Raw genomic sequence first — 26,217 nt, forward strand, 5'->3', positions numbered from 1 at the left:
GGAAATAGAGAATCATTTCTTTTCTGTGGCTGTTATTAGGATTGAATGCATGCTGCGATTGTATTATCTTGAAACAGAGGGATGGCAGTGGGAATATTGATGGTGGCAAGGTTACATTTCATAAATACTTGTGAATCGATACGATCAAGCCCAAAATCAGTGGTTATGTTCATGCGTATTGGTATAAATCAAAACTATCCCATTTCTGTAACTCTGGATTGAATGGAATCTGTGTCATCGGCTATCCTCAACTGATGATGTGAAAGTTTGCTGAAAGTTTGGTGAGATTGGGGTTGGCTGGTTTGTGGAATACAAGTTACTTTGTGTTTGTGTGTGTATGTCTGTGAGTGAGTGTGTGTGTGTGTGTGTGTGTGTGTGTGTGTGTGTGTGTGTGTGTGTGTGTGTGTATGTGTATGTGTATGTGTGAGCGATGAAAGTTTCTCTGCTTTGGAAGAGAGAGAGAGAAAAGATGAAGAAGAATGGGAAAGAGAATTATTCAGTGCGTGGAAGGATATAACAGCAAGTGCTATGAGTTTGGAAGCAGAATGGGCATTGATACTGTTGGAGTTTGATTAGAGTTGATACTCTTTTGCACTACAACCTTTGATGTAGAAAACCCAAGCAGAAGGGTGGATGATGATAGGAAATAGACTGTTGCATATGTGGGTAGATAGCTGGCTAGCCAGCTACATTGTAGTAAGGTAGATAGGACAGGAGATGTAGAAGGAACATTTAGAGATGATGGGTTCATTCACACACATTGAAAAAACGTGAGTCAAATCGCGATTCAAATCGTGCTTGCTTATTACGTACACAGGCAGGAAAAATCACGATCTAAATCGCATGAGTGCGAGCGAGGCCAATCTGCTCATGAGTGAGTCTTGGAGTTTGACCTGACTTTGGCCCACCTGTCCTGCGCCGCACCTTGCATAATGGGATGTAGAAACCAGTACGATTTGGAGGGCGTTCCTATACACTTTGCACTGCAAATGATCGCGACTATTCAGACAAATCGTGACTATTTCAGAAATGTCACACTTTTAGTGGTGCGTGGATCATGATTTGAATCTCACTTGTGAAAAAAAGTGTTTGTGTCACGATTCAAATCGCCACCCGAGTAATCACGATTATTGGTGGCCATGTGAATGGGCCTATGATCGAAGAAAGAGCGGAGGAAGAAAAGGTGAGAGAAATATGGAGAGGAAGAGAGAGAGAGGAGACAGATAGAACTGGCTATCAATCTTAGCCAGAAGTTTTGAGCTCTTTGGGTTTTTGAAATCCTGTTAAGGATGTCTACAGGTCTCTCATCACTGGAGTAAGCATGATTTATCCCTCTAAACTCCATTGTTTTGCCCCGATTTAACTGTGCTCTGTTGTACCCAAACAGACAGATTAATGGTGGAGAAGGAGGAGGGGGCAGGGATTAGGGGGCTTAATCTTGCCACAAAATCTGATCCTCCCTTTTTTTTCCTTCTCTCTTTTTTTTTTTTTTGTAGGGGTTCCGACAAAATACGAGGAATAGTGAATCGGTGAGAAAAGTGAATTGTTGCAGAGAAAATAGATTCCAAACAAGTGGGAGTAATGGGGTCATTGAGAGAGAGAATGAGGGAGAGAGAAACCCCAAAGTGGTCAAAGTCTCGGGGTGCAACTTCTCGCCCCAACGTTTCTCTCAAAACGAAACGGGTGCGTTGTTGTCGCCTCCGAAGAATGCCCAGTAAGAGTTTGTATCATCCCGACGACCTGTGCTAATCGTCGTAGGGGTCCCGCCATCATCCCACCTCCAAGGGCTCTCGTAGCTTTCTCCCCCTGAAAGCGGGGGCTAAATCTCAAGAGAGGGATGCCTCTGATGAATGCTGCCGATCTCATGATTGCCGGAAATTGTTCCGGACAACATTATCAAACCTGAAAGAGAAGATTATTTGACCGCACTTCACAAAGGGATGGCTTTGAATCACAAGGTCCTTCAGGGCTTGATTCTTCCTCCTATTAAAACATATCAGAAGCGGATTGCTTGTTCCTCAGTGGACCTGAATTACAGAAAAAAAGAAATGATTTTAAAGTCTACATGTAGACGTTTTTAGAAGCAGACACAGCAACACTTTTGGGTCTTACTCTAAATGTGTAGGTATATGAGAGAGCAGCATATTTATGTTGATATCAATATTCATATGCTATGCATGAGTGTACATCTGTCTACCTGGTAGTCTATTTATTCAGCTACGTATTTATCTCTCTCTCTCTCTTTCTCTTCCTCTGTCTCTATCTATCTATTTATTTATTTATTTATTTATCTATCTATCTATCTATCTATCTATCTATCTATCTATCTATCTATCTATCTCTCTATGAATATACACATACATGTACACCTATCTGTGCACGTGTTTGTGTGTTGTGTGCCTATGAGAGAGAAACTGAATCTGAACTGAAAATCAAAATAATGGAATATCAGTTATTGTCACGAGGATGAATAAGAAGTTACTGACCATTTCTATCATATTAGTTTTATGGGTCAGTAGCCTCATGTATTTGCAAAGCATCATGGGAATACAAGAGTTTGATAGAAGGGGGGGGGGTAGGAAGGGGTGGGAGAGATGGGCTCACCAAAGGAGACCAATGATCATCAAAACATGAAAATATCTGCTGAGTATTTGCTCATATACAGAATGAGCTTATTAACATACCATGCTTTAGTTTGATGATTTGATGTTAAGAATAAACTGAAGTATGAAAAAAAAAACAGTAGAGGGGGAACTTTTATTCATCCGTAGAACAAAACAAACAAAACAAAATAAAATGAAACAGAACAAGAATTTGCCACAAGCACCCCAAAGATTTGAAGGGAATACAGGAAGCAAGACAGGTGAGTTTCTTTAGGAGCAAATCGGAAGATATGGTCCTCTTCAAACTTACAAGTATTTCTTCTTGTTTGAAAGCAAGTTTCTGATTGCAGATGTATTCACTTCCTTTTTCTTGTTTGAAGGGATTTGTAAAATAAAGATGCTGCCTTTGATTTGTTTTCCCTTAATCCTCACAAGCTGATAGTATTACATCTGAGCAAATCCTGGCACAATGTATAATACCCAGCCTTCAAGTCTGCTATATACAGTGTATGCTAAGCTGCTCTAAGGCAAGGTGCATTTCTCCTTGTAAAACAACAACAACAACAACAACAACAACAACAACAACAAACATTTGTCAGACACCAGCTACAATTTCTTTAAGCTTGATGATAACATGGTTTTCCTTGTGTTTTTGAGCATATGGACTATCTCATTTGAAATTGAAACAAAACTAGGTAGCTACCATTCATGTTGAAAAAGAAAGACCAGTTTCTTTCCATGACCGTCTATACTCTCCTCTGTGCTGCTTCTCTTTTTGTCACCAAAAACAATTTATATTCACAGTGAAACTGCTTCAAGTGTGTTGGTATTGAAAGTACATTGTAATTGCTTCCATCGACAGAGTTTACTTGCTTACTTACATTGTGTGAAGTGTTCTTCTACACCAATGTGACATTGAATATGGCAGAAAAATTGAATCTCCATTTTTTTTGTGCATGATAAATGGAAAACTATGAGGTGATCGCATCATAAGCTTGCTCATTTGCATATCAACAATTTATATCAACGGTTCAAGAACTGTTTTGCCTAATTAACAAATCTGTAAAATTTCATTACTTCCTAACTTCCTAACTAATCTTATTTTGATTGAATTTGCAATGTTGTGCTGGAAACATTTTACTCTTTCTTCTCAGACTAACTTGTAACTGGCTCGGAATTCCCCTTGTAGCTTTGAATTGACACCCGTAAAGCCTATTCTCATGATAAATATCGCAACATTGAAATTTGCAATGTCTAACCTTTCCATTCACACTGCAGCTACAAAAACACTGAAATATTACAACAGTTGGAGAAAGGAAAAGAGAGAGTTTTAGTCATCGTAATGCACATGTTTGATTGGCCTGGCATTCTGCTGCATAAATGCCACCATGGCTGTGATGCCATGCAAAAGAAGAGGAAATGAAATAGAATGAGATGGGGAGGAAGGAAGGAGGGAGTAGAGGAAAATGGGAAAACAGAAATCATTAATTTGTATCATTTGATGGTGTTTAGAGGTAGGACTGTCTGGGAATGCCTGGATTGTGCCAATAACTCGAGTAGATTCCTAAACTTTTGCATGGATTTAAAAGCAAGTGCTTTAAGTTATAAAGGAAAAAGTAACTGCAGCTGATAAAAAAAAGTAATTGCAGCTGAAGTGTGCTTCCCCCCCCCCCCCCAAGTGAATACAACTCTCTTCTTCTTCTGTCAGTACTAGTTTCCTGATTGACAATGTTTCGTAGCGACAAACAGAAAATTTCCCGCTAATGGATGTAGGATGACAATTCTGATGATAAGATACTGAGCTTGTCTTTGTTTATGCTTATTTCTGTTTGTTTTCTTTATCATTATCATTTCTTTCTTCTTTTTTTTTTGGGGGGGGGAGTGGAGAGGGATGGGAGGATGAAAGTGGGAAAGGATCATTATAGCTTTAACTTCACAATGTTGTTTAGATTCCCTTATGCTAGTGCCTTGTTATGACATTCTTGCTCCGATCTGATTTGCGCCTTGAGTGCCCCGCAGACTGCTGGTATTAAGTTTTCAGCCACTTAATCCAAATTACTTGGTGATCATCATTAGTGTTTTGAGTAATGAAAAGAAAAGAATGGGAGGGAGAGAGTGAGAGAAAAAAAAGAAGAAGAAGAAAGAAAGAAATCAGGGCTCTGATACGTCTTTCAGATTCAAGGGCCAGAGGTGATTATTGTCAGACATGCACTCTGAGAGGTTTTTTTTTTACTAAAAGAAAGCTGAAGGAGATACCAAAAGGAAAAAGAAACAACAACAACAAACCTGGATGGTGACAAGATGAAGACGGGTGAAGCTCAAGCAAGATAGCCTCGCTTCAAGACTCAGAGAATTTTGTTCCTTCTATATACAGTCAAACCTGCCTTAGCAGCCACCTGTCTATAGTGGCCACTGAAAAATTCCCCCCCCCCCCCCCCGAGAGAAAAGCCCTGTTAAAGACCCTGTGTATAGTGGCCACCTGTCTAACGTGGCCAGTGGCCACAAATTTTGTTTCCCACGGTAGATTTTAACCTGTCTATAGCGGCCACAGACCCAATGGAGCCGTAGCCGAGCCGATAACTCAGCGTGTTTTTCTGCTTTTTAGCAGTGCCAGTCATTCATGGGCAACGTTCAGTGATCGCCAACGTTGCATTCATCACTCATTCAGTCATAATTATGCACTAGTGTTAAGCTTTCTTCACGACTGTACACATGCTATACTGTGTGCAACAATTTCATAAACACAGGTATTGTTCAATGTGTGAAACACATGTGTGCATATGTATACACATTCCTGTGCATGTAAGTACTTACAGATGTATTCAACAATGATACATGTACATGTAGGCAATGCACACAAAGTTGGATAACCTGTCTATAGCAGCCACCTGTCTATAACGGCCACTCTTCTTGTTTCCCTTGGGTGGCTGCTGTAGACAGGTTTGACTGTACAAACATCTCCCAAGTTAGATCAATACACTGGTCCAGCCTAGTTCCTAGCATGTGTTGATCCCGTAAGATGTACCATGGATGGACAAAGTTACATGGGGAATTGTCTTGAATCAAGACTAATGTAGATCCAGGCACAATGGTCTGAAAAAAAAAATCAACCTGCGTCTCAAAAAAAAAGAAGAAAAGAAAGAAAAAGACAACAGCAAACACAAGCTTCCACAAAGGGTAAGAGCTGTTTTCATTCTTGTTGTTTTGTCTTGTTATCTTTTTTTCCCCTAGTGTGTTCTGGTCGTCATTATGGGGTGGGGGCACAATAAGACAAGATTTTACCTGAATACTTGAAAGAAATGGTTATCCCACAAGCACTCATAAATCTTCCTGCTGATGGACATGGTGCTAATGATGACAAGTAGATGAAGAGGAAGGGAGACGCATTTGCTGGCCATTAAAATGACGTGCTCGTGCAAAAGCAACGACAGTATGCTGATCCCGACTGAATGCAAATGATAAAAGATGATCTGGAGACGTTCAAACTTCCAGGTCAGGCCCCTGGAACCTGATGCATTCTTTGAGACTGCGTAGTAGATCAGTGTATGGATAGTGCATGTTGTATCTTGGACTCAAATACACAGACAAACACACATTAAAACGTGGCCAGACCTCTTTTTTGAGACAAAAATCCCTTGATGACATTTTACAGGTTGTCTTTTTATCTTCTGTATTTGAAACCAAACAGATTACCAAATTGAGCTTCAGGAGCCGTCTCCACACCATCTCTCATCCTTAAGGCATCTAGGCGAGTTTTAACAAATCGCCTTCTTGCTGCTTCGTTCTAGGCATCCATTTTTTCAGAATGTACTATTGGTTTCAGGGGCAAAGAATGCAGAGGGGGGGGGGGGGGGGGGGGGGAACATGTACTTTTACCCTTGTTAGAATTTTCCAGAGGATAATTATGGTGCTTAGAATGGAACTGGTCATGCTCTTTTCCATCAAAAGAGAGCTCTTCACGATTTCTTGGACGCAGTGCAATTTTGTGTCTTCTAAATGCCAGTGATGGCACAGAGGTTCTGTCATTTGCTATTCATCACATCACTTTTCTTTCATTGTTTATTGGACAAAATAAAATCAAACAATTGCAAGAAATATAGCATATATACATGTATTACTTGAAGGATCAATATGTAATGCACAAGACTTAAACAGATAACAACACATCACTCTTGTGATGTGGACTTCTTGACAGTATTGTTCAGCATCCATTAATCTCTCCATAACAACAGTTATGTTGAAAAAAAAAAAGAAGAAGAAGAAAGAAGAAAGGTGGCAAACGTGACTGCCATTTACCCCTCCTCTTGTGTCAAAATTACTGCTTTGCAGCACATCGTATATCACTCTGGTATTGTTATGGATCAATGTCCCGTGATGTGCGTTTTATCTTTGTCATCATTTTTTTTTCTACCCTGGCGGTTTTCTTCCCCTATCTTTGGCCTCCATTGCATTCTCCTTTATTAGCCCCTTCAAATCATCTTGCTGCTCCGCCATTACACCAACCCCCTCCAACTTTTAAAAGAGTAATGGGAAGTTGAATGAATGAATGTATGAATGTATGTTGGAATGAATGAATGAATGAATGAATGAATGAATGAATGAATGAATGAATGAATGAATGAATGAATGAATGAATGAATGAATGAATGAATGAATGAATGAATGAATGAATGAATGAATGAATGAATGAATGAATGAATGAATGAATGAATGAATAAAGAAAGGAAAGAAAGAATGGGTAGATGAATGAATCAGTGAATGAATGAATGAATCCGTGAGTGCATGAATGAATGAATGAATGAATGAATGAATCAGAGACAAGATGGGAACCCATTTCCTCCAGTGAAGATGAGTTATTCTCTTTTATCAAATTAATGCAGAGAAAATAGTTAGATGTAGCAAGCACTGCATCACTTGATTATAGTAATGGATAATGATAGCATTACTGAGGTTAATGTATCTGTATTCTTCAGGAAGACAGAATAATGTTAAGAGTGTTTGTTGTATAAGGTGTTTATCATCAGGTATTTGATGACAGGTGTTTGATCACAAACAGATAACCGAACACATGAAAAGTCATTTTGCGATACTCTATTTAACAGTTTTAAGTTAGAATACCTAGAGGTCTGTCTGTTAACATATCAATATGATAGGATATCATATAGTATGCCATTTCTCTTTTCCTCACACAACGTCAACATTGTATGAAGGGACAGATCGAAAGGACAAAAATTTATTGAATCCTTACAACATTTTCCTTCCGGCATTTCCATTTTCCTCACCTATGTACTTTATGTGCTATCTAAACAAGTTTTGGATTTTAGTCTTGAAATGAGAGACTTTTGCTAGGGAGTTAGACCAAAATATGAAAAAAAAGGAAGAAGGGAATAAACATTCTCTGACAAGGGGGGTGTTTCATAAAGCTGTTCGTAAAGTTACGAACGACTTACGAGCGACTGGTGATCAGTTCTTGTGCTGAATTATTGAAATTCTGATAAGTATAGCACTTCAGAACTGATCACCAGTCGCTCGTAAGTTGTTCGTAACTTTACAAACAGCTTTATGAAACAGGGCCCTGTTCTCCACCAAGATTATTGTCAGTGCATCATATCTCCTCAAATGTTTTACACTCATAAAGCCACACTTTACTATATAGAATATGAGAGGTACTAAGTATATTCCAGATTATCGTATTATTTGTATATAAGCCTCGGGTAGCTGTATATGCATTCAATAGAAGTCAATATTTGGATATTCACATTGCAAGCAAAAATGTTTAAAGGAAGTTATGCTCATTGATTGAAGAGGGATGAAAAGAGTACTTTTGACTGGTCATTACGGAAGTTGTTATGTAAATTTAGCCTGAAAATGGCAGTTATCATCTCAAAATCATTTCCTGCAAGAGACGTAGCTCTACCCACGTGCACACAGAAAAGAAAACAACAGCAACAACACACCTCTGATAGGATTGCTCGTAGAGCTATATCAATGATTTTCAATTTTGTGATGTCACTACTTCTAGCTGTTAGGTGGTTTCTATGAATATTCCTCATAAAAAAAAAAATTAATTCAGAGCTTTGTAATCAAACCTCTTTTGGCTGCACTTGTTCTCATTCACATGTTCCGAGAACGGTCAGTGGTTCTGTTGACCGGTGGAGCCACCCCAGCCCCCCAAGACCAACTTCTTTGGACGTTGATTACAGACGGGGTTACAAAGGCTGTCGCCAAGCTAAAAAGCACTCCTTCAATGAAAATCCCCCCTCCTCCGGGCCACTTGGCTTGGGATGAATGGCATTATTGCGCCAACCGAGGATATTCAGTTCCGAAAAACATGCTCAAGCCCTTAATCTCATATAATTATAGCACTCCAAGATTACACAATCTTGCTTTTTTTTTTCTTCTCTTTTTTCCCCTTTTCTTCCACTGTGGTCTCTTCGCCCACTTCATCATGTCGTACAGTCTTCAGCTCCTTTGAGTGTGTCGTTATCAGTGAGATTCGGGCTAGGTGGAAATTTATGAGAAATAGAAAACTTGGCAAGTCCTCACAATTACTTTGGTTTGCACGTGTGTTTTTTTTCTTTTTCAAAGGATGGGGCACTTTCAGTATGACTTAGGGACCATTTTCCAATGCCATTGCCACTCTTTGTTTATTACATCTTCAAAAAGAAACTTAAAACCCATTCATTTTTAGTGTAGAACTAATGATTATGTACGCATTTGTAGTAAATTATTTGTTATTCCAAGCTGATTTGTATGTTTGTTTGTTTGGTTGTTTGGTTGTTTGTTTTGATGATTGTAAAGTGCTTTGAAACATGTTGTATGAATCGCTAAATAAATATTTCATATTATTATTATCATTATTATTATTATTACAAATTGATGTAATGTGTAGAGAAAAATCAAGCGGACTGACTGACAGAAGAGTCATTTAAATGGGACATAATGTAAAGAGTTATGCAAATCAAAAAGGCATACATGTTTTCATGAAATAGTGATTTCCCCAAACAAACATTTGTGATGCAAAGTATATGAGGCAATGAAATAAATTGGTTTGTGTACAAAAAAGAAGATATTATACAGAATTTGCGCTTTGGTTTATGGTTTAGTAACTGTAATTCCCTGCCCATCAAAAGTCATCATTGCTAAGCTATTAAACCTCTACAATGTCAATATGAAAATTCCACTGGTAATTTAAATTCGTTTTTGTGAGAAAAATGTCGAGAAGATTCAAGTGCAGGTTAGTGGGAGACTTGTAGTGTGGTAACATCAACACCAAGTCTGATTGGGATTAAGTTTGAGAACAATACTCCTGTATCATAAAAACTAGTGAAACTTTCCTCTATTGGTGTACATTTAGTTGGAAGTCTATATTAACACACACACACACACACACACACACACACACACACACACACACACACACACACACACACACACACATTCACACAATTATGCATATGTATGTGTGTGTGTGTGTATTTGCAGTTATTTTTATACCAAATGCAAGCTTGAGATTCAATGTGATGCACCACCATGAATTGCCTAGAAGAAATGGCTTTGATGCATCTTAAGAAAATTTTGAGATGAGAGCAAAATTTTGAGCAGTGAGTGAATTTTGTGCAGTGAAATTTTCTCTTGCTCTGTCTGTTCAGGAGCAAGGTACAACTTGTACACTGTTGTACATGCCAGAGCCACTCTGCCACACCTGTCAATCAGGACCAAAGTTGGGGGTGGCCACTGTACCCCCCTGCCGCGCCCCTCTGACGCCAATGTGTCACCCCACTGCTTCTTTTCAGCATCCACTTGTAACTTTCTCCCCACCCCCCACCCCCATGTCAACAAAGTCTGACTTACTTTGCATCTGCTGCAAATTCTACAGTGATTACCTTTAGATTACTTGTAGAATTTTTCTCTTCATTTATCACTGCCTTGAATGAAAATGGGAGAAATTAGTGGAAAACATGTGTCATGGCCTTGCTTTTACAAGCTCTGGGTAAAGCACGTTCACATTTTTCTGATATTGTGTGCAAATTCTACTTAGCTGCTTAACTCCTCATATAAGATTATTCATTATCATAGATTCTGACACATTTGCCTAAAAAATACAGGATTGTTCATCCGTAAATATGCTGAGGAAAAAAATATAGAGTAATATTGCTGCTCATGAGGCTTGTAAAAACTTGTCAATCTGAGCATTTTCTGGAAATTTTCAAGGTTGAAATTCATACTCCCAATTCATACTGTTATGATTATAACAATCAATTGATTGAAAGGCAATTGTTTTTAAGAAGACAAAGCAGGATTCACTCTTCTGCTGTGAATGGAAGTTAGGTAAACAGTAAGAAGAATGAGAGAAAAAAAAAATAGCGGAGGCTTAAATGTTGAAAAGGAAAGGGTAATATTTTGCATCCTCTGAATCTTGTATGTTGCATCTGTCAAGAGTTTGAGTTGACAAATTGTGAAGGAAGCCAGAAAGTATTGTCATTGTCAAGCAGGGTTGTCATGCAGTACAGCATTTCTTTCCTTTTGACTATTGGTATTCACCCAGGTAATAATGATTTAGGAAGCAAAAAACATTATTTGCTATTCTTACGAGAAATGAACATTATTCAGGGATCATCTTTGTAACCTTGTTAATCATGTGATGCACAGTCTATTCATGAATTGTCATGATGCTTGTTTCACATAAGTTGACATAACATGATAGGATGATATTATGAAGATTCAAAGAAAGTACATTTTGATCTTTCCACTGATTTTCTTTTTCTGCCAGTGCTTTAATATTTTTCTCTTGTGTATATGTGTCTGACTGAAGGATAGAAAGGGAGAGAGAGAATGTGTATTGTGTGTATGTTTGTGTGTGTATGCGTGTGTGTGACAGAGAGAGGGGGAGGGAGAGAGTAAGATTTAAAAAAAATGTGTGTGTTTGTGATACAGAAAACAATATTAATGGAGAGAGTAAAATGTAAAGAATAAAGGAGATAGAATAGAAGAGAGGAGAAGAGTATCTTCTAAGTATGTGTGTGTGTGTGTGTGTGTGTTTGTTTGTGTTTGTCTGTGTCTCTGTGTGTGTATATGAGTGAAAGTTCTTGCTGTGAGCACATCAGCCTTGTCACATTGGTACAAGAGTCAAATGCCACTGGATTACCATTTGGGGTGTGCTTGGGTGGTAAAGCCATTGTCATCAGCAACAATGTAGTTCATTATCAGCGTCTAACGGTGAGGGCTCCAGAAGATGTCATTTGAGGGATTATTCAATCCATTAATCCCATGTCTGCCCCCCTGACGAGGACTGATTTCTGATGTGAACAAAGCTTGTCACAATCATATTAGGCTTGCCAAACACATTCCATTCTATTACATCTCTTCACAGGTCAAAGAAGGGAAAAACAAAATGCAAAGCCCCTTAACAACAACAATGACAAAAGGTTTGCATATAGCCAAAAGAAAGCAGTAGACTTTAAAAAGATTCCCCTGTTTGAAGGAGTGATTTAAACCCCTGTAGGGCAATTGATTTACAAGTTTAGGAGTGGGACAAATTTTCGGCTTATCATTAGGGGCTAATGACCCTCATATGACAGTGATGCCCGGCTTTGTCTTGGTGCGGGTCCTCTTTCTCAGAAACCACTGGGACGTGTCTTGGGGACAGCGCTTGAAGAGCATTCCTTGAATGGATGGTGCCAGAGAGGATAATGGTTGGAGAGCCGGAGCTGCTTTTGGATTGGGGGGTGGCGAGGGAGGGGGACACCTAGAGATTGGTAGAATGAAGGAGAGTAACAGACATCTTTTTCTCTGGATGGCATTTCCTATTATCTTGATTTTTTTTTTCAGTGTCTGTTGTTTGTTTGTTTTTGCTTCTTCTTGTGTTTTGAATTCAGGGGGCTGTATACTACCAGCCTCATTCAAGAACCTTTAGGAATTTACAAGGTCATTTGGATGTATGAGATATATATGCATTGAAATGCCTTGTGAAATATCGTTTGATGTGATGTTATGTTCACCTGCAGTTTTGATATTATGTATTTTTCCACATCTCTGACAGGTGTTTAGCCCATCACTTTGATACACTGCAATGGGCAATAGGGGACTCCCCTGTCAGAAGTTACATCACACAGAAGCAAAATAGACATAGTGAATGTTTAGGGGAAAATCATTGCAAAACGAGAAGAATTGATATAATATCTGAATAGACTTGACTGATTTATTTGTCTCACAATTCGATGATTCAAGAGCTGAAATATATCTACATGGCATGCCTTGCCGTCTTTGTGCAATGTGTTGTGTGCATTTACAGAGACCACAATGATCAATACATATCAGTGGAATTCCTTTGAAAATGAATTTCCCATGTTTCAATGTTTAAATGAGCTCTGTCCTCAACAGTTTGCTATACATGTATGTCTGAAATCCATGTGTGCATGGATAATCCTTTGATTCAAGTTGTCCACGTTCACCTTTGTTCACCTTGTGTTTCTGATGACTTTTCAAACGGCCCCACATTAGGATATATCGTCCTCCCAAGATGGTGGGAGTACGGAGGACCTGTACCCCGATGTGCCCCAGCAGGTAAACCTGTGCTCACTGATCTCCATCTGAGGCCACTATTTGTTTGTGTATGCACTGTATGTGTGTGTGTGTTTGTGTGTGTGTGTGTGTGTGTGTGTGTGTGTGTGTTTCCCTTTTTGTTTGTTTGTTTTTGTTTTTCCTTCAATCAAGCACACGCGCATGAGAGGAGAGGAATTACTTGGAAGTCTTTAGTCCCATACATAGGGCAAGCAGTCAGTGTACCACTGTGTGAAACTAACCAACAACTCGATCAGCACGAGGTCAAGTTCAGATACCCATTCTATGGTATCTGTGCATGTGGCATGAGAGAGAATGGAAATATACCATTTTTTTTTTTTTTTTTAAATGAGCAAAGGGTCATTCATTCCTACAGTGAATTTTGCAGTGCTTTTGCTTGCATTTGTCATGGATACGATAAGGCAGCACATAACTGGTTTTCATTTAAAGGATGTTGCGACATCTGCTCTACAGGGTTTCAGCAAAATACGAGGACATGTGATTTGTGGAAATCATTGAAGTCTCAGTATTTGAAACCAATGTAAAATGCTTTTAATCTACTCTCTAAAATCATGGTATTCCAAGACTGAATAACTCTTCTTCAGTTGTCTTTTCTCCTGTATTCTTCAAGCAGCAGCAATGTTCACCTATTTGGGGGTTCTTTTATCATTACTTTTTTTTCTAAGTAATGCACAGATTGCAGTCCAGGATTTCAGTGGAGCTTATGCACCTTGTTTGCATATATAATGGTCATAGAAGTGACAAAGGCTTCTATGTTGCACTGTGATTTTGATATGTATTCTGTCACCTTGAAAGCAACATACTAACATTCTGCACTTTTGAATCTTGTTTCTTGTTCCTTTCTTTTTTTCTTTTTTTTTTTTGCTGTGACATTAAAATGAACTTAATGGACAATTATACAGTGTAAATATTGATGGTACATTGCATTCTGGGAGAAAAAAAAATAAACAAAAAGGCATGTTGTAAGTTATTATGAGTGGAATGAGGTAGGGATGTTAGGGGAGGTTGTCAATTACTAGTAGCTAAATGAAGGCTTGCCATTCTGTTCTTGTTTAGTAGCCTACCTGGGCATGACAAGAAATGATAGAAACACTCAATGAGAACAAGAGTGAAGCAACAACAGCAAAAACAACACTAATACATAAAGTACAACCACATTGGGTTTTCTACAGCAGAGATCTTTGCGTTGAGCCGTGGTACTCAATGCATTCTTGGTTGTGTTCTGTTTCACAAAGTATCCATAATTTAGAGGACATTTTTGCATGCAATCATTCATAAAGTCTGCACTTCCACTTTAAATATGCAAAATTAATCATATATACAGATACATGCACATTCATGCACACACACATGCACACACATATGTGTATTCTAAATATATGTGTGTTTGTGTTTATGGATGTAAGTATATATAGAGAGACTTATGTGAATGATACCCCGTATACAACAATGTACATCCTTTCATCTATACATACAAGTACATATATACACACATAATTATTGAGCTCTCTGTTTTAGAGAGGGGGCCAGAGAAGTGGAATATATGAAAGGCTATGACACAATCAGTGCAATCTTGTGTAACAAACATATCTTTCTCTTTTTTTTTTGTGAGGAAAAATAAAAAAAAAAAGGTTTCCTATCCTTTTTCCTTTTTTGGAGTGTACGCTTGTAAGAATATGGATAGTAGTGGAAGCAACATGGTGAAGCAAATGAATTGTAGACTTTTGATTTTTTTTTTTATTACGTTCTTGGATTTTTGTTGTTGTTGTTTGGTCACTGTTGATATTCCCACAGGTAAATGTGTGTGTATGAAGTGTTTTTCTCACAGTTCTTCTTCTCCTCCGTTTATGCATGCCACTCACATTTGAAAGGATTTGGCTGGGTCAGCCTCGACGGACACTTTACGTTCCATAAAATCCACAAGTAGCGGGAATTCGTTCCCAGAAAGCAGACCCCAGGTAACAGAGTGGCGCACCCACTTTTTTTACAATTTTGTTATTTGAGGTGGTTGTTGTCCCTCTTTTTTATTTGTGGCTCTTTTGATTTTCTCAATTTATTTTTTGTTGGCTCCCAATCAAATTGCCCCTTCTGATCATCATGGCAGTGTTTTCATGTTCTATTGTTTTGTGTTTTCTTTTGAGGTTCTTAGTTTTGCATAACTTGGCCAGCTTTCACTTTTCAGTTAGATCAGTTTGGTGATGTGTTCTCTTGAAAGCAGTGTGTTGTTGTTGTTGTTGTTTTTTGCTTCTTCTTCCTTGTGTTGCAAACTTTTTTTTCTCTTTTCTTTTCTTTAGTTTTTCTTTGTCAGACTTCTTGCAAGCAGAAGTACTTGATTTGAGAAGCAATAATAATTTTCTCTTGATGCCCTGCTCTTTCCTCAATTTTTACCAGAAGTGCCCATCATGCCCAATGCATTCTTGAATTATACCTCGTGCTCACCTTGTTTTCCATTCTTCAAGTTTCCTTCCAGCCGCTAAAAGCAGTTTGCTACTGAATCAAATGTTGATTAATCTCATTTGCCTTTCTTTTACTTACTAACGATTCAAATGCCGTTGCCATCATCAAAAATTAACAACAAACCAAACCAAAAAACAGTTTCTCAGAAGTTTTCATATGTTCTGTTAGTGCTAGAATCTTCTGTTGAAAAGAGATATCCCTCTGCTTTGCCATGCCCTGGTGATTTTATGTGAAAATGCAGAGTAAATGTAGAGCATGAGGTGACTCTCACCCATATTCATCTTTTATCTCATCTGTCCTTTCCTTTGATATTGATGAATTATGCTCCAGCACTTGTTTTAATCATTAGTCATGCCTATTGACTCTTGCATTTAGATATGTGCTTTATGTTCCCCCTGTAATCACATTAAGTTGGAAGTATATAATTATCAAGCTCATGTTGAGTCTGCATATGTCTCAGTTTTCTGCAAAGTCTGTATTGTCGATGGATTTCAAAACAAAGGTGTAATGATACTGTTTTTTATTGACAAGGAGACATGACCTCGGTAAATATCAAAATGAAATTCAAGACTCTCACAGATTAGGTGCCCACATACATATCTGTATCTATTTTCTTTCTTGTTCATACACAAGACATGTTCATCACTTACTGTACGTGATACTGCTTCCATGTAGCAACAGTTACACTCTAATTGCTGTTGCCAATATGATTAAGAATTGTATCTTTTAAAGCTATCCTTTGACTCTTCCCAGTGAATTTCTATGCATGCATGTTTGCCAAGGTGATCCCTAATTTTGCAGTGTTGAATTGTTTTTCTGTAATTACATGAAACATTTTTTATTTGCTTTTCCATCTATATTTCAAACACATCCCCTTTAGTTTACTGACATCTATTTCTCAAATCTCTACCCAGCCATTTCTCTTCTCTTGTTTGTTTTATTACAGTGAAAATGCCAGTAATGAATTAAATGTGAAATATATGCTCTCTGTGAGGCATAGGTGATAGAATACATTCATGTTGAAATTTAGATATAATGCTTAATACTGATAACACATAAACTTGATAATACTTTTTTTTTCTGAGCAAGATACTGTTTTTGATTAATCTCCCTTTTCAAACAAATTGTGTTTCCCCGAGTTTGATGACTAACTATGTTTGTAATGACATCATTATCCTTTTTCACTTTGCCTACATTCAATGAAAACATATGACTCTTTAAATTTAAGAACTTTCTTTTCTTATATGTAGTTTAAATGGTGTTTTTATAATTATGTTTGTTTTGATTTTACTCCGGCTTTAAAAAGTCAACTTGAACATGTTACAGAATTGTACTTGTCAAAGACTAAGTTTGTCAGTGTAAAGAAATGTGGCCACACTATTATCAAAAAACTTTCCCTCGTAATATGAAATATGTGTTTATTCATATTAACAGGAAGTTAAACAATTAAATTGGTATAAATGTGGTAAAGAACTGCTGTATAGATTTGTACTTTAAAGGTTACCTTTTTTTCGGAGTAAAGTTTGTAATGTGTTTCAACGACAGGAAAAAACAATTAAGTGGAATATGTGTTTCAATGACAGGATGAACAATTAAGTGGAATATGTATGTACACCGGTACTGTAGTGATATTCTCTGTGGATATGTTGTTTTCCCTTTAAACTCCAACTCCACAAGAAAACAATTGAGTTGATAAATGAGATTCATGTTTTTCAAAGGGTGCATGTGTCATCATGATTCGTTAGAAAGAGAAAAATCATACTCCAACTATCTCAAAGAGTATAAAACATGTTTAGCTATAACAACATCATGCAGATAAAAAAAACCATTATGAGAGAGTGTAGGACTCTCAGTCCACACCATTATCAAAAGGAGGAAAAAAAAGGTTTACCTCACAATATGAAATATGTGGTCAATATTGCATTTTCAATCAAATCCTCTGTATGAAGTAATCATTTCTTTTTTAAAAGTGATCACTCACATTCAAAACCTGAGAAGTTTTACAATTCATTCATAATTTGAGTGTTATTGTAAATTAAATTTTACACAAATTTTGTATATCTAACGTGACAGAATTGTGTTCATTGCACAAAAACATTGAAACTGCTACTAGGAAATTAATCCAGTGCATTGGAAGAAATCAAAGTTGCATGCATATCTTGTATAATTTTCTCTCTCTTTTTTAAAGTATGTTTAAAGCAGCAATGAAGGTACAGCATTTAAAATGTAATGAAATGTCAAGAATTAGACTCTATATCTTCAAGTATGTCACATATTATGTAGTCTTGATGGAAGCTTTTATAAATGTGATTCTAGCATGTGGACTTGTCTGCATGTAGGGTTTGAATTGGTACACATTCTTCAGCACTACAAAATAACACAAACATTTTCTCTATGCTTTTTCTGTATGATTATGTGTGTGTGTATGTGTGTGTGTGCATGAATTTTAGCATGTTGAAAGTCTTATGGTACCACACTGAATATGCAAAGTAAATGTGACCTATGGAATGGTGTGTAATTTTGGGGCACCCATGAAATACATGTATGCATGATAAAGAATTTATTTTTTATTAAAGAATTAATTTTTATGTACACTTAAGGTATCATGCAGCTCAGTTATCACAGTTTTGACAATTTTCACTTGATTTTCACTGTGATATGAGCCACTAAGATATCAAATGGCATCTATACTCCAATTACCTCACAATGTTATGGTTGTCAGAGTACCTACACTGTACATATGGTGTTTACATGTAGGTGGTAGAGTGTGTAGTAGCATGTGGCTGTCAGCAGTAGATATGGACACACTGTGTTACAAAAAATGAATGTAAATCACCACTGTTTTTTTTTGTGTGTATATGTATGTGTATGTGCATATGGATGTGTATGTGTATGACTGTGTGTTTGTGTGTGTGTGTGTGTGTGTGTGTGTGTGTGTGTGTGCTGGCATGCACATGTATGTACATTTTATGTTTACATATCTTCTTTTTTCTTGTTTAGTATTTCTCTGTTTGCCTAGGCATCTGTATGAATATTTCTATTCTTTTGTCAAAAGTATCAAATATATTTAGTGAAGGTTTACGTATATGCTTTTATTCATATATTTCGCACACCCTGAATAGTACGTTGAGCACATGCACCTGTGATGTTCTTTGATGGCATATAATTCATGTGCCTTTTATTTTAATGCTTTCACTTCCTACTGCAGGACTTCGCTTGGAAGTATGAATGTTTGAAATGTCTTCTTTTGACTGCAGAAATGTTTGTGTTTTCGCCAACAGTTTTTCTTTACTTTTTTTTTTCCTAATGGCTTTCTATGCAAATTTTCGCCCTCTTGCTGAGCGCAGGTTTGTTTTGCATGCTATCTTTTCGGATTCATTGCTTTTTTCATCTTTTTTTTTTCAGTGGCATTTTAAAGAGTAACTTTACCCATAGAAAAAAGAGTGAAAATTTAAAAGACAACCATACCAGTACTCCATCGCCTGCAAGATTCGAAAAGCTCTGAAAACTTCGCACAGGAACCACCATGTTTGCGTAGTCAGTTGGATAATTTGCGAAACAAATTTCATTGGTTTTTAACTTGAATTATCACAATGTTCACAACTATCATGCCAAAATGTGTGGATCTTACTGGTAGTCTGATGTTTTGTGTGTTTGAATTCTGATTCCACTCATTCTAAACTTAGGCTTATAAAATTTCTGAGTATATGTTTTTGTGGACTTACTTGAAAATGTCAATAAATTACATTTACATGCTGAAATGCACAGTATACCAGGGCTTGCTTAGTTGAAAGAGATACTGATTTGGTTGTTACTTGCCATTTTCCATGAAAACATGTTATATTGACTTTAAAAATCTATACCTCACATTACTCTGTGAGCAATGTTAAAAACCATTTAACATGCTACAGTATATATATTTGGCATAAGTGGGCAGTGACAGTAATATAATGATAGACTAGAAGTGGACATGATTTTGCTCTCTGCATGGGTAAAGTTACTTTTGAGCATTTTGTTTTTGAGGATATGGGCACCATTGCAATTCCCATCTCCTTGTTCATTCATCTCCTTTTTATTTCTTTTTTGGTTCTAGCAATCCCAGCATTGATGTACAGTGACTGCACAGTGTTTGTATATTAATGCACATTTTCTTTGATATTGCAATTTACAATGTGAGATTGTAGCAAGAGATGTTTTACTTATGCTCATTGTAAAACATGAAATAGATTTGTTTCTTTGTCCTACAAAGGTGAGTATTCATATATCTGTTTGTGTCCAATGCACATGAGGGCGATGCACTATTGGCTTTTAGTGAAAAGAAAGGTTCATTATGGCATAAAGAGGTTGCGATTTTTATTAATTTCTAGCAGCTTTCAATTTATCCACAGTCATGTGTACATAAAACCTAGAAATTAGGAGGTTTGGTTTTTTTTTTGTAGACAATGCTCCAAAAAATCTAAACAAATGAATACAATAATTAAGAAACTTGGCCACTTTTTCAATTCCACTGATTGAACTAGAATCTTTGTGCAATTCTTAAGGAGAAATATTGTTTTTTAAATGGGATCTTGTGCAAACATAGACAATTCTATGAAGGGGGCTGCTATAAAGGGGACTGCTTGGTAAAAGTTACTTGAAATCTATTAGGCCAGCCACAGTGTAGACTGGTGTGATTTTTGTTACTTAAAATCATTAACACATAGACTTGTGACCCCAAAAGTATAGATGTGGCCTGAGTTCCTAAAAGTCCTTCAAACTGGGTAACATTTCACATCTGTTAATAAGAAGAATGACAGTCAACCAATCAGTTACGTTTCTCTTCCATGTTCAAGATCTTCCAAGATTTTGTCGACTTGAGCTGACACATTTTGAAAATGTTCTTATAGTAGTATCGCTCCTAATTTAGGAGCAGAAAGGCATAAGTTCACAGACTTGGTTCTGATGATGTCACATTTTGCTGCACTTGAGGTACCCATAAATGACTTTAACAACTTCCAGCTCTAAAGAGTACTTAGCCAAGTGATGATGTCACCGTCTTTTGTTTTAGCTTGGATCAGAACCAGGCGCATGCATAAACACTTGTGCCGGATGAGGTTGTTTAGAACCAGTTTCCATGGCGATGAAAGGCTATGACATCACACTGTGGTACTCTGTTTGCTCTGCGGGAGAAACGGAGGCTAATTAATTTGTGTATCTGCATCTTACAGCTGGAACCCCTGGAGAAGAGGTGGATGATGGAGTCAGCCAAGGCCAACATTCCGGTCCTGTTGGAGCTGTTGGACCAAGAACCTGGGCTCATCGGCAAGAAGGTTAGTTGGGCTTTTATGTGGTGCAAGAATGTCTCAAGTGAGTTTGTATGTGTTGGTGTGTGTTCAAAGTTTCATGCAGCTACTTGTATGTACATGTACACGTATACAGTATGTGTATGAATATGTCTGTGTGCATTCTTTTACTTGGTGTTTGTGTACTATTGTTTGTATGTATGTTTATGTGTTTGTGTGTGAGTGAGGATGTTTGTATAAATGTACTTTTCTTTCTGTGTTGATGTGATTGAAGTCATTAGATGGTGCTTGTAGATTAAGGAGACCTGATTAAGTACAGATTGCTGGAAAAGCAGGAAAATGTTCCATGACGTCTCCACATGGATATAGATACAACGTACACTCCCACACCACTGGAAACACATTCATACATATTCATGGGATATAGTTTGGAAAATTGCAGAAATATCCTGTGACTCTTTGCTGTCTACCAGTACATACACTTTTTTAAAGGATTTTTTTGATTCGAATTTTGTTCCATATCACAATTGTTTCACAATGACATGAATACAAACTATGATTTTGCTTAGATCCATCCAAACAAACAGAAGACTATACTAGTTAAGGATTTTTTCAAATTCAATTTTTGTTTAAAGGACAAGTTCACCTTCATTTACATAAGAATTGAGAGAATGTAGCAATATTAGTAGAACACATCATTGAAAGTTTGAGGAAAATCGGACAATCAGTTCAAAAGTTATGAATTTTTGAAGTTTTTGTGCAGTTACCGCTGGATGAGAAGACTATTGCAGTGTATGATGTCGCATGCGTACAACAGCATAAGGAAAATATAAAGAGAATTTCACAAAATTTCATCTTTTGAAAAAAGTACACATTCCCTTGACTCGTTACTGACATATGCTATGGGTAATATTATTCCCATTGCCTTTAGAAAGAGGCAAGTCAAGTGCTCTTTTATTATGCGAAAAAAGTGAAAATATGTTGAATTTTCTTTACATTTTCTTTATACTGTTGTACTCATATGACATCATGAGCATTAGTAGTCTCCTCAACCAGCGGTTCCAACACAAAAATTTTAAAAATTCATAACTTTTGCATCGATTGTCCAATTTTCCTCAAACTTTCACTGATGTGTTCTACTAATATTGCTGCATTATCTCAATCCTTATGTTTACGAAGGTGAACTTGTCCTTTAATATCACAATTGTTTTCACAATGACATGAATGCAAACCATGATTTTGCTTAGATCCATCCAAACAAACAAAAGACTATACTAACATCTACAAATTTGTATTGAACAGTGTTACAATACGTAATTACGTGTAAAAATGTAAGTCTTCCAGTTCAAAATTCACCTTGATCAACCTGGTCAAGCTTGGAGCTATGATGGTAGCATATGTGAAATTGTGAGTTTACATTTGAGCAGGATTTATACTTTTATGTCTAGTTCAATATTTACCCCCTTATTCCTGTACAAAGTAAGTTGCATACAATACACCTGTGGCAAATCAATATTACCTTAATCCACAAGTTTGAGATACACTGCAATCTATTTGTCTTACATCTGTATAGTTGTACTGTGGCTGTTTTGTGGGTTAGATGCATTCCAGAATCAATTATTCATTGTACAGAGATTCCAACATTGCCCCCTTGCAGTTCTGGGCATCGTAAACAGGCTCGTCGACATGCCAAATCAATGTGTTCTGTTAGGAAACATTCACCCGTTCATAATACCTCCAATATTCTTCAACAGCCCATCAATATCGGTTGTATATACACGCATACCATTCCATTGAAAGCCACAATGTGATGCCCCATAATACTTTGATCAGTGTAAACAACATGGAAAACATTCCTGTTTTGTTACATACTACAACAAATCAATGTCCCCGCCAAAAAACCTATTGTGTACCATTGTATCATTGTATCAATCTTCTTTTCTGTTGAGATGCTGTGTTGATTCGCCAGTTTTTTTTTTTTTTTTTTTTTTTTTTTTGGGGGGGGGGGTTGTTGTTGTTGTTGTTGTTTTTTTTTTAATCCAGCCCATGCAGCAACAGGTGACTAACACTTCTCCAACATCAAATTCCTAGGACAGATTTCTAAAATGGAGTGCCCCCCTTTCCCGTTCTACCTTTGTCCTTCCTACCACTACCCCCAGCACCCCCCCCCCCCCCACCATTTTTAATGTGTGCTGTATTGATTTGCTCTTGAACTACCCCAAGAGAGCACCAGACAACACGCACCTCATTGCTCACCCTAATTATCTACCAACCTCCGGTATTGTTAGCCTCTTCCAGAGTAGGAATTCCCTTGGCAAGAGAGTGAGACTGTCTACCCCATCTCATTGATTTCTCCATCTCTCTACCTTCTTTTTCCCCTCTTTCTTTATTCACTCATCTTTTTTTTTTAAATGCAAGAAAATGTTTTTACACCTTTACTTGTAAAAAAATACTCCTTTTTGAAAAAATGAAATGTCAATAAGAGGTCACTATAATGAGTCTGTTTGTCAGTGCAACCCCTTACCATCATCATCGAAATTCTTGAAATGCGTTTGCAGATGAGAGCTTTTGCCCACTCTGGATGATCTTCCTACCTTTTGCAGAACTGATGCTCAATTCAAGAGTGAATATAGATTTGTTTTTTTTTTTTTTATCAAAGAGAATGTGCATTTCTTTACCTGAAATTTCTCTAGCATCCTCCGTGTGTTTGAGCATTCATGTGTGTGTATATGTGTGTTTGTGTGTGCGTATGTTCTTGTTCAGTTGGTCATTGCAGGGAGGGACGCCTCCCTGGTCATCGCATGTCTTGCAACATTCAAAACCTTGCCACTTGAGGATGAAGTGTGGTCTGTACTAAGAGTGGGGTCAAGGAAACCTGTTTGTAAACATGACTAGACAGAGATGATGAGAGAGAGAGAGGTAATTACAAGGGCAGAGACAGAGCCGACCAAGTAAAAGAGCTTGGATAGAAAACCTCATTCTATGCAAGGTCACTACCGCTGCACTCTAATTTCGCTAATGAACTTTTGAAAAGGGGGGGGGGGTAGTGGGGGTTGAGAGAGGATGATTAGCGGTCCTCAAGTGGGTTATCTCTTGACTCCTTGATACTGGAGACAGGTGGGGAAGATGTGATGCCCCTCTCCTCTCCCGTAAGCTTTATCCTAATGTGCCAAGAGCAGGTGACTGTACCGTCCTTCCCCTTTCCCCTCCACTTTTTCATTGTTTAGTACCACCACAAGAATTGAAGAATGAGACCCCCCAAAAAAGAGAAAAGATTGGAGAATTAGTCTGGACTGTCCTTTCCCTGCCATGCCAGCCAGTATCTCCCTCTCAAGGAGAGAGGCTCCATCGTAACTGTCTTGTGGTGATGATTTGCTCTCATGATCCAGGCTTAAGAACGACTGCACTTGACCGCTCCTTATGTGCTGACTTGACCATACAGTTGTATCTTTTATGCCATGACAAATCGGTGTGGTCGAAGGAGTGCTTCTGCTGGGGCAGAGATGCCTCACTCTTCAGAGTGAAGCTCCTTCACTCCATGTTTGAAATGATTGCAAGGAATATAATCGAGCTCTTTCATGCAAAACAAAAGCAAAAGTTTCATCGAATTTCTGCTAAAGATTTACCAAAAGTTACAGAATTCAATAAATTTACCAGTCTCACACATTTTCACAAAATGATGTACATTTGTCTCTGACATATATGTAAAGTGAACAAGGAGCTGATGATGTTGACTTGTGACACTCCTAATGCCTTACATGCAAATATCCGCTGAATTTCCCTTTTTTGTTGAAAAAATAGAAACAGAAGAAATTTTGCACTAAACATTCTGTATTTTCAATGTGTATGTAATGAAAATTTCCTTTCAAGTGTGAGTTCATTGATGCTTAATCAATGATGCACCAAAAAGAGAAAGAAAGAAAAGAAAACCATCCACAAGAATATAGTTTTGATGATATGACACACAAATATCAAACTTTCGAGGCAGTGACATCATGCCTCATCTGGTTGACATAATTAACTGGGGTCAGTGTCACTGCTTGGTTGGAATGTGTGAAAAATTCAGAAGTCTGTATTAAACTGTAATCCACCTCCAGTAAAACTTTCACTGTTTTTTTTTTCTGCATCTGGCTTCATGCTTCTTGATGAAAAACAACATTTCCAGGGAGCAGAGTTTCCACAAAAGTGATTTCTGTATGCCTGAGATTAGGTGGTCGGTGTTGCTGTCTCCTAGAGTTTAAGCACTCCATTTGGCGTCAGTATATCAGTAGCGCAGGTATAAAGACTAATCATGTGTTATTAGAGAATGGGATCTGCCAAAATTAATAAATGAGTGAAAAACATGAAGAAATGAATAGATCATTGGAGAAATAGATTACTATAATAACATAGATGAATGAATAAATGAAAAAATAAAAAAAAAAACAATGATTTGATGAATTGATGAACAAATAGATAGTAGATTAGCTAAATGAGTTTAAAGATAGATAAATAAGTAAATGAATGAATGAATAAATAAATAAATAGATAAATAAACACAAACATGTAAAATAACCTGTTCAAGACTAGTACTCTTGCAGGTGTCAATGGGAAACGTGTGTTGTAATGACATCAGTTCATCCTCAGTGGGTTAAAAAGTCATTTTCTTTATAAACTCATAGAACTGCAAACAGCAGGGAATTCTAGGACTGGAAAGAGTGTTCTAGCTTTTAGGGTTTAGTGTTTTTACTGTCCAGTCATAATGATTTCAATTCCTCCATTCCACACTAGTACTTTCAAAGGAAATAAAGAGATTGAATAGGAATCACTTGATTTAATATTTGACTTAACAGTTTTCCTATTTAGTATATTGATCCAGTATTAAAAATAAAAATTTCCCCCTCAATGAAACTTTTTAGTAGGCATACCTACTCCAGTCGCTGATCTCACAATGACTATATATATCCCTTGTGATTTTCCTTCGCATTTCTGTGACATCTCTCAAAGTTAACATGTCCACAGTGATGAAAGGTTCTTGGGAAAAAGAAACGGGAATCAATACATGTAAAGATGCTTTTAGCAGCTAGGCCTTTTACCTGCTTCTTTAGGAGTAGGGAAGTTGCAGCCTGTTGTGTATATTTATCAATATCAAGTGTCTTGTGGTTTTTTGAACATCTTTCTTGCATGCTGTATCGAGGTTCGACAGATCAATATGTTCAGAAGCTGCAATTGAGCCATACTGCATTTATCACTCCTCTCCTTTGTATTTACAAAAAAAGTATTGGAAGACTGACTTACACATTTAAGGTGAT

General features: G+C 37.3%; 1 protein-coding gene across 1 annotated transcript in view; it reads left to right on the plus strand.

Moving 5' to 3' along the window:
* Nucleotides 1-26,217, plus strand: part of LOC139739765 (uncharacterized) — a 119,321-nt gene that overhangs the window by 85,778 nt on the left and 7,326 nt on the right. Inside the window, exons 9-11 of the mRNA XM_071650362.1 lie at nt 13,107-13,169; nt 15,059-15,145; nt 20,852-20,990. Of these exons, the coding sequence (XP_071506463.1) occupies nt 13,107-13,169; nt 15,059-15,145; nt 20,852-20,990 (289 nt within the window). The remainder of the gene's footprint in view (nt 1-13,106; nt 13,170-15,058; nt 15,146-20,851; nt 20,991-26,217) is intronic.

This window comes from Diadema antillarum, unplaced genomic scaffold, assembly GCF_040938485.1.
Source record: "Diadema antillarum isolate AM-2024a unplaced genomic scaffold, OU_Dant_1.0 seq00000817_RagTag, whole genome shotgun sequence".
Classification (NCBI taxonomy): Eukaryota; Metazoa; Echinodermata; class Echinoidea; order Diadematoida; family Diadematidae; genus Diadema; species Diadema antillarum.